General features: G+C 42.5%; 1 protein-coding gene across 1 annotated transcript in view; it reads left to right on the top strand.

Moving 5' to 3' along the window:
* Positions 1-14799, top strand: part of LOC134461464 (uncharacterized) — a 28838-nt gene extending 14039 nt beyond the window's left edge. Inside the window, exons 5-10 of the mRNA XM_063214394.1 lie at positions 9900-10607; positions 10904-11485; positions 11895-12599; positions 12886-13587; positions 14022-14615; positions 14795-14799. Of these exons, the coding sequence (XP_063070464.1) occupies positions 9900-10607; positions 10904-11485; positions 11895-12599; positions 12886-13587; positions 14022-14615; positions 14795-14799 (3296 nt within the window). The remainder of the gene's footprint in view (positions 1-9899; positions 10608-10903; positions 11486-11894; positions 12600-12885; positions 13588-14021; positions 14616-14794) is intronic.
* The last annotated feature ends 236 nt before the right edge of the window (positions 14800-15035 follow it).

Here is a 15035-nt window from a genome sequence, read left to right as displayed (position 1 = left end):
GTCACAGTAATGCCATTAAACATAATCAAACGACAACATTTAGAAACAGTTGCACCCTAGTACACTCACATCAGTCCATTTAGCAGCTGTCATTCACACAGCTATCAGATATCACTCTTACATCTTGTTCCGATCATGAGTAAAGGTTGGCCGCTAGTATGGAGTTCACACCAAGGACTGACTGACGCACGCACGCGCGCACGCACGCACGCACGCACGCACGCAGATGGAAGTGAGAAAATCAGTACTGCCACTGTGTGCTTGCGTGTTTCTGTGGACAGATGACACAACTTTTTTGAAGAGGTCTTTATAGGCCGTGACAAAACAGAAACAGATGTTTTGATTCATTTAACTTTGCTGCCTCACTTAACAGTGTTTTATTTAATTAGCATTTACAGTAAGTGAAAGTGAACAGTGAAAGCCCCTTGTGAAACTCCAACTCCCATTGAAATTTTGACACAGCACTCCACAGCACAAGTGAACACTACACACTGCACACAACTAAATTACATTCATGCCTCATCTTTGCAAGGGGGCAGCCCTCAATGGGACACCAAGGGAGCAGTGTGGCGGAACGGTACCATGCTCAGGGTTCCTCTGTCATAGAGGAGGATGGGGGAGAGGGAGAGACTGTAAGATAGCTGATCGGTTTCTCCTCTTATTATACCACTGACTGGTCTGTTAATGATTTGTTAAACTAAGGACCAGGACCCCATGCATGTGTGAAATTGTTGTGGGGTCGCCAAATGTTTCATCTCTTTATTGGGAACTTGGGGATCGCACCAAATTAAATAATGAAAAAACAAAGTATAATGACATACTTTATAGTCTTCAAAGAAGGCCATCCAACTGTATAAGGTGTGGTAGTTGTGGCCCAGTAGTCAAGGAGATCAGGATCAGGTTTGCAGGTTTGAATCCCACCCTTCCACTCCCTACCTCACTTGCTGAATGTGGCCCCCTTAAGTAAGGCAAGGCAAGGCAAGTGTATTTGTATAGTGCATTTCATACACAGGTGCAACTCAATGTGCTTCACAAAAAACAAATGCGAAAAGAAAGAAAGAAAGAAAGAAAGAAAGAAAGAAAGAAAGAAAGAAAGAAAGAAAGAAAGAAAGAAAGAAAGAAAGAAAGAAAGAAAGAAAGAAAGAAAGAAAGAAAGAAAGAAAGAAAGAAAGAAAGGAATTAGACTCAAAGAACATTTTAAACATTAAGATAAAACATATGGTAAAAAATAAAAATAAGAATGATATATCATTTAAGCTAGGGGAAAGCATCTGAGAACAGCTTTGTCTTGAGTCTTGGGTAAGGCCCCTCTCCCCACAGTGCTCAAGGGACTGTAACCAATACCCTGTACTAACAACAACTAATTGGTTTGGATAAAAGCTTCAGCTATTTGTAATGTAATACAAAAATGTACCCTTTTCTTGGGGATAGAGGCTACACCATTATAATGCATGACTGTTCTCTATAGCAGAGGAGGCAGTGAAGGCACAGAGGACCAGGACAATAACATGTTCAGCTAATATCTCATGGTGTCTCTGATATCTCACTTCAGTAAAACTAGAAATGCACTCAGAGATGAAGCTGTCTGATAGAATATCTGACTACGTTAACCCCTATTCTGTCTTAGTCTTAGGTTAAAAACTGGGATGTCAAAATTCACCTTATCCCACAATGGTGAAGAATGTTTATTAAAAAAAGTCCTGGTTCCGGATCATGATACGGATCACCTCCAAAATTCAATCACTTGTTTTTTTTTGTCATTTCCAACAACTCCACAGAATTTCATCCCAATCGGCTCATGACTTTTTGACAAACAGACAAACTCATTGGTGGAGGTAATAAATAAGCAATGTGATCCTCTTGCAACTCAGCAGTTCACCACTAGATGGCAGAATGAACAATCAGAATAAAAATACTCTTCCAACTCAAATCTACTCTACTTACTGTACTCTACTCTACTCTACTCTACTCTACTTAACCCTACTTAACTCTACTTAACTCTACTTAGCTCTACTTAACTCTACTTAACTCTACTTAACTCTACTTAGCTCTACTGTACTTAACTCTACTCTACTCAACTCTACTTAACTCTACTCTACTCTACTCTACTCTACTCTACTCTACTCTACTCTAGTAAAAATAAACTGTATTGCCGATGTCTTTATATTTACTGTCATGGACATGACTTTTTTTTCATTTAATGTGTCTCACAGATAGAGACATGGCAGATAATGATGAGCAAGACAGGGCAACATCCAGCATAGCAATGAGTAATGATGGGCAACAACATGCAATGAGTAATGATGGGCAACAACATGCAATGAGTAATGATGGGCAACAACATGCAATGAGTAATGATTGGCAACAACATGCAGTTTAGCAATGAATAATGATTGGCAACAACATGCAGTATAGCAATGAGTAATGATGGGCAACAACATGCAGTATAGCAATGGGTAATGATGGGCAACATGCAGTAATGAGTAATTATGTGCAACATGCAGTAAATCAATAACTAATGATGGGCATCAATGAGTAATGATATGCAACAACATACAGTATAGCAATGAGTAATAATGTGCAGCATAAAGTTGCAACGGCGCTAAGTCGGGCACTGAAAACAGCCAGTTCAGGCGCCAGGCAGGCCTACAATCCTGCCACTTATTCAACAGCTTCTGTCAGCGAATTACTCATAACAAAAATACAAAACTAGCCGAGCCAGTTACCAAAACGAAAACCAAATACGTACAACAACTCACTCGTCAGTGAGATTAAGCCTTTAACCCCAAAAAGACAACCAAAACTAAGCCCAAAGTCATCAGTGTGTATGAAGGTAAAAGAAAAAGTTATCAGCGTGGTTGAACGATGTAGTGGAGCGGTGCGTTAGGTGCGTGTGTGCATGTGTGTATGTTTTGGAGGAGAAGCAGAGCGAGGAGGTATGTGCGTGTGTGCATGTGTGTGTGGTTGTAGGAGAAGCAGAGCCAGAGTCCACTGCAGCGTGGATGAGTTACTCAGAGCGCGTATTAATCCAGCAGCAAGGAAAATGATTCGGACTCACGAGTTTTTCTGGAGTGGCAGTCTATTTGTCTGTCCGGGAACCTTTGAGGCTACAACAGACCCGGCCAACGACTTCCCTTGGCGCTCTGGCAGCTTTCCGAGTCTCCCCCAGAGTGTAATTCCTTCGTGGCTCTTGGTTAATGTTTGCGCTAGTACTCTCACACAGTCAATTTACGGGTTTAAACTCAGGTGCTTCTCGGTGCTCTCCTCTCTCCTCTTCTCTCGAGAAGGCTGAAAACTAGCATCTTAAAAGTGGTGCCAGCTTACGGCCACACTCCCCAATCAGCTCTCGCTGCAGGTGCATCTCATCCACAGGCAGACAACTGCAAAGTGGCCTCAATTATGTGTTTGTGTGTGCAGTGTGCTACTGGGGTATTGAAAACAATGAGTCTTGGAGAGCAGGGTGGAAATGAATTCCGCCACAAAGTATAGCGTAATGGTGGGCAACATACTGTAAAGCAATGAGTTATGATGGGCAACAGTGGCCCAATGGTCAGGGAGGTGGTATTGAGATCAGATGGTTGCAGGTAGGCCTGGGTATTGATTGACAATTTTCGGTTCCGGTTCCATTTCCGGTTCCTTCGTTTCGGTTCCGGTACCAGAACGGTTCCTAGAAACCCTGAATTAAACCTGCAGTTACCCAAAGTGGCCAGTAGATGGCGTAACGGGTCTGTAAATCATGAGTTTCCCTGCCTGCCACAAGGCGGAGCTCCTCGTGACTTAAGCAATGGCGGGTTAAAGGCATTTAATTCTATACAGCATTCATGATTAATTGCATGCTGCAAGTTGTCCTCTCGGCATGGCTTGGCAAGTATAATAAACGGTTTTGATACTGATAAATGTACTCATGTCTGATTAAAATTGTTCTGCTGTACGGTGCAACTTCACTTCTGGTACCAATCCTATGTCAAGCGTGCCTGACATGATTTTTTAATGTAGCCTACGCTACCCAGTCTGTCGACAGCTGGGGCTTTTCTACTAGGTACTGCAGAACTGTTCTAACACAACTAGGCTTCATAAATAGGCTATTCATGAAACTTGACGGGGTCTTGATGGTGCTGTCTCGCACGCATTTCCATACAGGGACTAGAACTGGGCCGTATGATCAGCTGCTGCAAGTAGCCGCGACAACACTGTGCTTTCACGCCATGGTGAATCTAAGCCAAAGAGTCCTAATCTAAACGATATATAGGCCCAGGGCTCTAAATTAACTTTTTTCATCACCAGCCAAAGTGGCCGGTAGATGCTAATCTTACTAGCCAACCACACAGTCACTAAGGGGTCAAAATGGCTGATAAGTTGGTATTTTCTACCAGCCAAACTGAAATTTCACCAGCATTTGGCTGGTTGGCTGGTGTTAATTTAGAGCCCTGTATAGGCCTAAATATATATATAACCAGCGATCGCCTTCTCCTACAGACATGTGTTAGGGCTTGTTCGAAAGCTGTGAATCTTAGCTTTTTACAGTTTTTTACGGCACGTTTTTATGTTCTTTCATTCAAAAGTTATTGAACTGTGAGCGGCCGCTGTTGCAAGTGAAAAAATAGTGCTTTCCAACCATTTTTTTAATCTCGTCATTTTTTTCCTAACAGCCAGCGATCTCCTTCACCTAGACCTACAGACATGTGTTAGGGCTTGTTCGAAAGCTGCGAATCTTAGCTTTTTACAGTTTTTTACGGAACGTTTTTATGTTCTTTCATTCAAAAGTTATTGAACTGTAAGCGGCCGCTGTTGCAAGTGAAAAAATAGCGCTTTCCAACCATTTTTTTTATCTCGTCATTTTTTTTCCTAACAGCCAGCGATCTCCTTAACCTAGACCTACAGACATGTGTTGGGGCTTGTTCGAAAGCTGAGATTCTTAGCTTTTTACAGTTTTTTACTGAACGTTTTTATGTTCTTTCAATCCACAGTTATTTAACCTTAAGCGGCCGCTTTTTTGTCGCTGTGTTCTTTGTTCCCTCGAATTAAACCGACGGTCTAAATAGGCTACATTTGTGCGTCCCCAACACAAGACCAGTTCTTTCTAAGTAAGCTCTTTTCATGGAAAAACATGTTTCCAAGGAGTCAGAGACATCTTCCTGAAGAGTCGAGGTCATGGTTGAGGTTGACGGTATAGCATAGTTGAGGTTGACGGTGCCGTTGTAAAGATGCTGCAACTCCGCACGCAAGTTAATCGAATGCAAGAGCAGGTGTTTGAACAGGTTGGATGTATTGCCATTCTTGCATGATAGCCTATTAGTTTATCGCAGATATTGCAGCGCGCTCCTTCCTTATCTACTTTCCTGAAATATAGCCACGCTTTCGACGGCATGTTTTTGTTTCTCAATAGTACAATCAGTTGGTTGAATATCAGCTGTCTTATCAATCGTTTAAATGAGGTGCGAAACGGGAAGAGGAGGAGCGTGGTCAGTTTGTGACACTTGTGATTGGCTGAAATGGCCGTGTGCTTAAACACACATTTGATGGCTCTGACAGTCAGACTTCAGGAACCGAAACGTGGAACCGACAGACAAGGCACGTTTCGATTCCAAGTAGAACCTTAGCTTTTAATTCGGTTCCATCAAAGAATTGAATTTCGGTACCCAGTCCTAGTTGCAGGTTTGAATCCCACCCTTACCTCTCCCTGCACCACTTCCATTCCTGATGTGGCATTGATCAAGGCACCTAACACCACATACATGCAGGGACTAGAACCAATACCCTGCGAATATCTGTAAATCGCTTTGGATGAAAGTGTTGGCTAAGTGTAATGTAATATAATGTAATTACATGAACAGTCACAGCCTCAGCTTAAACAGTTTGGTCAGTGGGGCACTCTGGTGTGGATATAATGTAATTGGTTCATTTGAAACCGTTTGGTCAATGGCTCCCTCTGGTGGAAAGGCATGTGCACAGCTTCAGTTTGACCCCAGTGTAGTGGTTACAACTTCAGTATCAGGGGTGGGGAACCGTCAACGGCCCTTGAGGCCAATATAATAATAATTTTATGCAGTTTCACATGAAATATGACATTAAAAAAATAATTAGAAATTATATTCGCAATACAATCAATACAATCAAGGTATATTGTCATGGGACCTAGGGAAGGGTCTGTAGTAAAGGTGGCTACTTTCAGTATGCCTAAAGTGCACAGGTCACAGGATCAATTCAATCAGTGAGGTTAGTGTCTCACTTTGGTTTCCATATGAATTGTCAGCAGCTTATTCAGTGGGGTTGGAACCTCCTCAGGGGGGAAGGAGTCTACTATTTCAGTTAACTGTAATCAGTGTGGTCAGGGCAGCTGGCAGCTTTTTTCAAGGCCCAGGACAAATCATATGAATGGGGCCCCCTATCCAAAACGTACAATGTACTCTAATCAGAACCCAATTCTGCGCCCCATCTCTCCCTAGGGTTAGGCTTAGGCTTAGGGTGATAGGGTTAGGGTTAGGGTTAGGGTATATGATAGGAATAATAAGGGTTAAAGACATTGAAAGGAGAGATAGCAGCGAAAAAAGGAGTGGGCACAGTGGAAGGAGAGATAGAGAGATGGAAAAGTGGATCCACTGGAAGGAGAGAAAGAAACAAACAGGTTTGAGGGATTGAGGGATAGTTACAGCAGTGGGAACAAAAAGTACCTTGTTCTTTTTTCGTGTCGTAAAGTCACATGACGAGTGTGTGTGTGTGTGTGTGTGTGTGTGTGTGTGTGTGTGTGTGTGTGCGTGTGTGTGTGTGTGTGTGTGTTTGTGTGTGTGTGTCTGTGTGTGTGTGTGTGTGTGTGGGGGGGGGGGGGGGGGGGGCATGCGTAGGCCTATGTGTGCATGCGTGCCCGCATGTGTGTGTGTGTATTTTATAGGCTAGTAGATCAACATTCCTGGTGTTCTGCTGGATGGTTGCCAGTATGGGAGTGTTACACATGAGAGCAGAGACAACAGGAGGACAGAATCTGATGTACAAGTCATTCAGTCGTATTTCTTTTTACAGAGCCCAATGAACCAAACACGTGATTCAGTCATACAGTATTTAGTTTTACATAGCCAAATGAACCAAACTAGTGATTCTGTCATACCATATTTATTTTTACACAACCAAATGAAGCAATGCAGTGCACCAAAGTGACATACCACAGTAGAACCAACAATGCAACAGTCTGTGTGCAAGCTCCTTAACACACGATATTCCACCAGAATGAGTTGGTTAATACCATTTTGGTAACATCTAATATACAACAGAGGCTGTGTCGTGCTGGGTTAGGACCTTCGGGGCAGGCATCAGCTGTCCTGGGCCCAGAGAATGTGTGTGTGTGTGTGTGTGAGAGCGTGTGTGTGTGTATGTGTGCGTGCACGCGCGCGCGCGCGCGCGTGTGTGTGTGTGCGCGTGTGCGTGTGTGTGTTTGTGTGCGTGTGCGTGTGTGTTCGCGTGTGTGCGTGCGTGTGTGTGTGCGTGTGTGTGTGTGTGTGCGTGTGTGTGTGTCTGCGTGCGTATGTGTGTGTGTGTGTGTGTGTGTGTGTGTGTGTGTGTGTGTGTGTGTGTGTGTAGCATTAATATGGAGGAACGTGTGCTAGTAAGGAGCCAAGCATCTGAGACACAAACCCTGCCAGATCCTACCTGACCAGTTCTACCTATCTGATGTTTGATTCTGATCTCAAGCAAGAGAAGACACACAAGGGGATAAACAAACAGCACATTCAACTACGCAGCAGGTGAGGAGACAGGCATGTAAGTACATACAACACATTTCAAGACGGTCTTGTAGTCTATGTCTGTGTATGTCTGTATATGGTGAATATTACATTTTAAGCACTAATCCTCTGAGCTGAACCTACACAGCAAATTTGTCAGAGTTAGATTCGCGGTGTTCAGCCAAAATCTGAACATCAAGAGTTGCAGCAACACTACACAGTGTTATTTGACTCCTCTGGATTGGAGTTGTTGAGCTAAGAGAGCTAGAAAGTTAATGTTTACCTAGAGAGTTATGAAAACCACGCCTCCCCAAATTCAGCAGTAAAACTGGCAACTGAATAACATGTACAACTGTTCAGGACTACTAGCAACAGTTCGCACAGTTTGCTGTAATTCACTGTACTGTATCCGGTAATAGCCTATGAACATCTTTAAAATATACCTATAGGCTAGCATAATTTGAAAAGGTCTACCTGGGACAGTAATCCCTTGATTCAGTCTCTTAGCCCAGTCTATTTGAAACTGTCATTCTACCCCATCCAAATCAATCTGTCAATCAATTCCTGAACTCACCTCCCCCAAGTGCTAAGGGCTGCCATGCAATGATTCAATTGTGTGCACCTGCCAAATGCTTCATCACTCTGGTCACATGGTTCACTTGAACATGTGTTTTAACCGGGACTGTTGCATTGTGCTGCTCACTGGTTGCGATCTAGCTGGCTGTAAGGCCAGCCGGCTGGCCTTCCATGGCCTGACCGGCCCGGATAGCTGGTCACGTTGTAAGGGTGGCTGTATGGCTTATTAACTAGCTTGTTTGTTAGCTTGCTTGCCAGCTAGCTGTGGCCTACATTTTCAGGCCATTTTTTAAGTAATATCTGAGGAATGCATTTGCATACCCTTCATTGGTGATACTAGACTGGTCCATCTGTCAGCACTAGACAAATCTAGCAATCAGGCATATATTTTAAATATCTAATTAGGTTGATGTTTATTGGACTCCAGTGAGTATAATCAGTCCAATAACTTTTTCAGTGCTATAATTGGACTCACCTGAGGATAATCCATCCAATCAGTTTGCTGATTGCAACTCCATAATTGGACTCACCTGAGTATAATAAGTCGAATCAGTTGTCTGATTGTAACTCTATAGTGTCTAATGTCAATGTAACACTATTTGATGTTACCAGGGAGTTAATAACTAACTCTGCTTGGAGTTATTACAACTCTGAGTATTAATAACTAACACTGCTTGGAGTTACTGCAACTATTTTGTATACTTTTGGGAGTGTTCTAATCATACTCTACAGTTTGGGACAATATAAACACTTTCATAGTGTTAAGATTACCACTCTCATAGTTGATTCTAACTCTGAAATTTGCTGTGTAGAAATGTTAAAATAATGTGGAATGAAACGTTTTGGTTCAACTCTGTCATCACCTGAAAAGACCATATTTTTTTCTGAGTCTTATTTTGAGATTTTATTTTAGATGTGAAAAGAAAAGTACAGAATATTGGTCTCATGCTCCAGGTCTCATGCTTGTAAGTCTAATTCGGAATCTCTTAATAGCCAATGCTAATATTATTAATATTATGTGCACTAATGTTACAAACTCATATTACACTGACAATATGATCCCACCATCTCCTGCTGTAGGTGTGTGAATGATCTCACCATCTCAAACTGTAGGTGTGTGAATGAAAACAGTATTGTTTCAACTCCAATACGTGGTGACCAATGGCATCCTCTGAGATCAGGCCTCATAGGGGTGAGTCCTCGTATAAATGTCAATGTTATTTTCCATGTGAAAAATTAAGTAGTAGTTCAGATACACCGCGCTCTTCCGTGTGGTGCGTCTCCAGTCGAATAACTTAAATGGTAAGAAAGTGGATCGCACTTGGTTTCTTCTTTTCTTCTTTCTATTTTTTTATTTTATTTTACATAGCAGCAGAAGTGTAGATGTGAAAAGTGAAAGAAAAATGGTTGTCAATTGTCTTTGCGTTCTGTCTGAACAGGGCTTTCAGGGCTGTGTGTGTGTGTGTGTGTGTGTGTGTGTGTGTGTGTGTGTGTGTGTGTGTGTGTGTGTGTGTGTGTGTGTGTGTGTGTGTTAATGGATGTGTGGGTGTGTGCTGTTTGTACTGTGGTAATACAACTATTCTCTCAATTGTTTTACTGTTTTGTCAGATCATGATGACCCTGATGAAAGAGACCTGAGGATTGTGCTGCTTGGATACAGAGATGCTGGGAAGAGTTCATCAGGGAACACCATCCTGGGCAGAGAGGAGTTTGACACTGCAAGGAGAACAGCTCAGTGTGTGAAGAGACAGGGAGAAGTAGCACAGAGACATGTCACTGTGGTGGAGGCTCCAGGATGGCATACTGTAATTACAGAAGACACACCCAACATGACCAAAGAGAAAATTAAGCTCAGCATGTCTCTAAATCCTCCTGGACCTCATGCTCTACTGTTGGTTATGAGTGTGGAAAGACCATTTACAAAGAAAGACAGAATGTCTGTGCAGAAACACCTGGAGCTTCTGGGTGAGAGAGTGTGGAGTCACACTCTAGTGCTGTTCACACGTGGAGACTTGCTGGGAGACACACCCATTGATCAGCACATTGAGAGTGAAGGAGAGAGTCTACAGTGGCTGGTAGAGAAATGTGGGAACAGATATCATGTCCTCAACAATGAGAGGAGAGATGACCACATGCAGGTCACACAGCTGATGGAGAAGATAGAAGAGATGTTGGCAGCAAACAGAGGGCAGTGCTATGAGATGGAGAGATGGAGAATAGAGGAGTTGGAGGAGAAGATGATGAGAGATGAAAAGAGAGGAAAAAAGAGGATGATGAAGGTTAAGAGAGAAAGAAAATCATTTAGATCACAGATGGGTAAGTGTGTCAAAGTTTTTGAAATTGAAGGGAATTTTTTTTCTCATAGAGGATTTATCACTTGCATTATTCCTCAATTATTATCATTCCATTCTCATATCTCACTGTACTATTTTATGTCAAAAGTCATGCCAATGCAGAAATATAGTATTTATAACAACATTCATTTATACTTCTAGTGGTTGTACATTATTATGCTGAATGTGTATGGATTTGGAAAGTTGTCCCGTAGCCATTTCTATTGATGAAAAGGCATTGAATATAATTGTAGCCTTACTTGCCTTCCTTCCTCTCAGGTGATTCTCTTCATCTGTCAGAGTTGAGGATTGTGCTGCTGGGATCTGTAAAAGAAGGGAAAAGTTCATCAGGAAACACCATCCTAGGCAGTCAGAAGTTTGATACTGCAGGTCGAACAACTCATTGTGTGAAAAGACAAGGGGAAGTAGCAGGAAGACACATCACTGTGGTGGAGGCTCCAGGATGGTATGGACTCATTTCGGTGTTCACACCCCGCATAACCAAGAAGCAGATTAAACTCAGTGTGTCTCTGTGTCCTCCTGGGCCCCATGCCCTACTGCTGGCCATAATTGTGAAAAAATCATTCACAGAGGCAGTAAGAGGATTAGTGCAGAAACACCTGGAGCTTCTGGGTGAGAGAGTGTGGGGTCACACTATAGTGTTGTTCACCTATGGAGACCAGCTAGGAGACACACCCATCGAACAGTACATTGAGACTGATGGGGAGAGTCTGCAGTGGCTGGTAGAGAAATGTGGGAACAGATACCATGTCTTCAACAACAAGAGGAGAGATGACCACATGCAGGTCACACAGCTGATGGAGAAGATAGAAGAGATGTTGGCAGCAAACAGAGCACGCTGTTATGAGGTGGAGAGAAGGAGAATAGAAGAGTTGAAGAAGAAGAGGAGGAGAGATGAAGAGAGAGGAAAAGAGAGGATGATGAAGGTGAAGAGAAAGAGAGAATCACTCAGATCACAGATTGGTGAGTTGGGGTATCTTTTTTTTTTTTTAAGTACATGTTTTTGTTTATTTCCCAATTTCAGGATAGTACTGAAACCTCTGCTTCAGATGACAAATTGCAATCAATGGCAAGATGATCATGTTATGTGAGGCTGAAATATACTGTATACTGTATATTTGAACATTGTTTACTTCATATCTCAACATTTATTACAGTAGAGAAGGACTGACTGTATAAGTTATAATGTTTCTTCAGGTAAAAATGTGTCGAATAGGACTGAAGCCTCATTGGTGTTTCTTCCTGTCAGGTAACTCTCATCATCTGCCGGAGTTGAAGATTGTGTTGCTGGGCAACAGAGCATCAGGGAAGAGCTCATCAGGAAACACCATCCTGGGCAGACAGGAGTTTGATACTGAAAGGGAAACAGCTCGCAGTGTGGAGAAACATGGAGAAGTAGCTGGGAGACACATCACTCTGGTGGAGGCTCCAGGATGGAAAACTTTCAATATAGATAACACACCCAACAAGACCAAAGAGGAGATTAAGCTCAGTGTGTCTCTGTGTCCTCCTGGACCCCACGCTGTACTGATGGTCATAGATATGGATTTATCATTTACAGAGGAACTGAGAAGATCAGTGCAGGAACACCTAGAGCTTCTGGGTGTGAAAGCGTGGAGTTTCTCTATAGTGCTGTTTACCAATGTGGGCTGGTTGGGAGACACATCCATTGAGCAGTACATTGAGAGTGAAGGAGAGAGTCTGCAGTGGCTGGTAGAGAAATGTGGGAACAGATATAATGTTTTCAACAACGAAAGGAGAGATGACCACATGCAGGTCTCACAGCTGATGGAGAAGATAGAAGAGATGGTGGCATCAAACACAGGACAGTGTTATGAGATGGAGAGATGGAGAATAGAAGAGTTGGAGCAGAAGAGGAGGGGAGATGAAGAGAGAGGAAAAGAGAGGATGATGAAGGTGATGAGAGAGCGAGATTCACTCAGATCACAGATGGGTGAGTTTGGGCAAGTTTTTATTTTTTTAAGTACATGTTTTTGTTTATTTCCCAATTTCAGGATAGTACTGAAACCTCTGCTTCAGATGACAAATTGCAATCAATGGCAAGATGATCATGTTATGTGAGGCTGAAATATAATGTATACTGAATATTATATTATTGTTTACTTCATATCTCAACATTTATTACAGTAGAGAAGGACTGACTGTATAAGTTATAATGTTTCTTCAGGTAAAAATGTGTCGAATAGGACTGAAGCCTCATTGGTGTTTCTTCCTGTCAGGTGACTCTCATCATCTGCCAGAGTTGAGGATTGTCCTATTGGGGTACATAGAGGCTGGGAAGAGTTTATCAGGAAACACCATCCTGGGTAGAGAGGAGTTTGATACAGTAGGGAGAACAGCTCAGTGTGTGAAGAGACAGGGAGAAGTAGCAGGAAGACACATTACTGTGGTGGAGGCTCCGGGATGGGGGTGGGGCGACACTCTGGACCAAACCCCCAAAATGATAAAGGAGGAGATACAGCTGAGTGGGTGTCTATGTATTCCTGGACCTCACACTCTACTGCTGGTCATAAGTAGATCATTCAAAGAGGAACAGAGGAGATCGGTGCAAGAACACATGGAGATTCTGGGTGAGAGGGGATGGAGTCACACTATAGTGCTGTTCACCTATGGAGACCGACTGGAAGACACACCCATCGAGCAGTACATCGAGAGTGAAGGAGAGAGTCTGCAGTGGCTGATAGCGAAATGCGGGAACAGATATCATGTCCTCAACAATGAGAAGAGCGATGACCACATGCAGGTCACACAGCTGATGGAGAAGATAGAAGAGATGGTGGCAGCAAACAGAGGACAGTGTTTTGAGATGGATAGACTGAGAAAGGAACAGTTAGAGCACAAGCGTAGACTAGATGAAGAAAGGGTTAAAGAGAGGATGATGGCAGTGAAGAAGGATAGTGAGTCCCTACGATCACAGATGGGTGAGTTTGGGCAAGTTTTTAATAGCCTTAAAATTGTATTGACCAAGGTTTGTAGATTTAAAGCAATGTCATAGAATTTATGGAAATAGCCTTGAATATTTGAGTTATGTCTTTGTCCTGTACTTGCAGCTGTTCTCTAAGAATGTCAGCATTAATTCACATCCAAGCTACAGTATATAAAATGGAATCTCATGGAATAGATTTCAATGACAATTTGTAGATCGTAGCAAGATGTTACATCACCAGACTCAGAGAAAGGCTAGAAGAACAGGAGAACAGTATTAATTTTAATTTTTTTAGAAATGTAAAAAGAGCTTATTTCCCGCTACAGTATGGTGCGGTATCACTTTAACGGTTTCTTTTATCCACAGATAGGCTATAATGTCTGCGACAGATATGTAAAAATATAACTCACTTGTGATTCTTCCTGTCAGGTGATTCTCATCATTTGTCAGAGTTGAGGTTTTTGCTGCTGGGAATCAAATGTGAAGGGAAGAGTACATCAGGAAACACCATCCTGGGTAGAGAGGAGTTTGGTACTGCAGGGATAACAGCTGAGAGTGTGAAGCAACATGGAGAAGTAGCAGGTAGACACATCACTGTCGTGGAGGCTCCAGGATGGACAAAAAGTACTACAGAAGACACACCCAGCATGTCCAAAGAGGATATTGAGCTCAGTGTGTCTCTTTGTCCTCCTGGACCCCACGCTCTGCTGCTGATCATAGGTGTGAATAGATCATTCACAGACAAACTGAGAAGATCAGTGCAGAAACACCTGGAGCTTCTGGGTGAGAGAGTGTGGAGTCACACTCTAGTGCTGTTCACACGTGGAGACTTGCTGGGAGACACACCCATTGATCAGCACATTGAGATTGGAGGCGAGAGTCTGCAGTGGCTGGTAGAGAAATGTGGGAACAGATATCATGTCTTCAACAATAAGAGGAGAGATGACCACATGCAGGTCACACAGCTGATGAAGAAGATAGAAGAGATGGTGGCAGCAAACAGAGGACAGTGTTATGAGAGTTGTAAGTATTCACACCCTGCAATGTATTGACACTTTTTTCCCCATAGGTAAATGTATGTTGAATTTTTCAGAATTTCAAGCGCTAGACAGGTCACATTAAATCTGGTGGTCAAAACGGCACTCATTCAGAGTTATATTTGGGTAACATTAATTGATATGTGTTGTATATATGTTTCTAAGGCTGAGAGCTGTTCTGAAAAGCTCATGGCATTTTGAAGCTTTCATACATACATTACAGAAACCACTGCACATAGAAAACAATGATAATTCTGTAAAATTATAAAATAACAAACAACAACAGACATTACAGTATGTGTGTTAAAGGAAGTGTGGTTCATCATGATCAATTTCCAAATAATTAATATTTCTGTTTTGTGTCCTAGTGAGTGGAGATACAGACCACTGGTCCTTGAACAACTCC

This window comes from Engraulis encrasicolus, chromosome 13, assembly GCF_034702125.1.
Source record: "Engraulis encrasicolus isolate BLACKSEA-1 chromosome 13, IST_EnEncr_1.0, whole genome shotgun sequence".
NCBI classification, from domain to species: domain Eukaryota; kingdom Metazoa; phylum Chordata; class Actinopteri; order Clupeiformes; family Engraulidae; genus Engraulis; species Engraulis encrasicolus.
The sequence above is the reverse complement of the archived record's forward strand: the minus strand, read 5'-3'. Positions and strand labels throughout refer to the sequence as shown.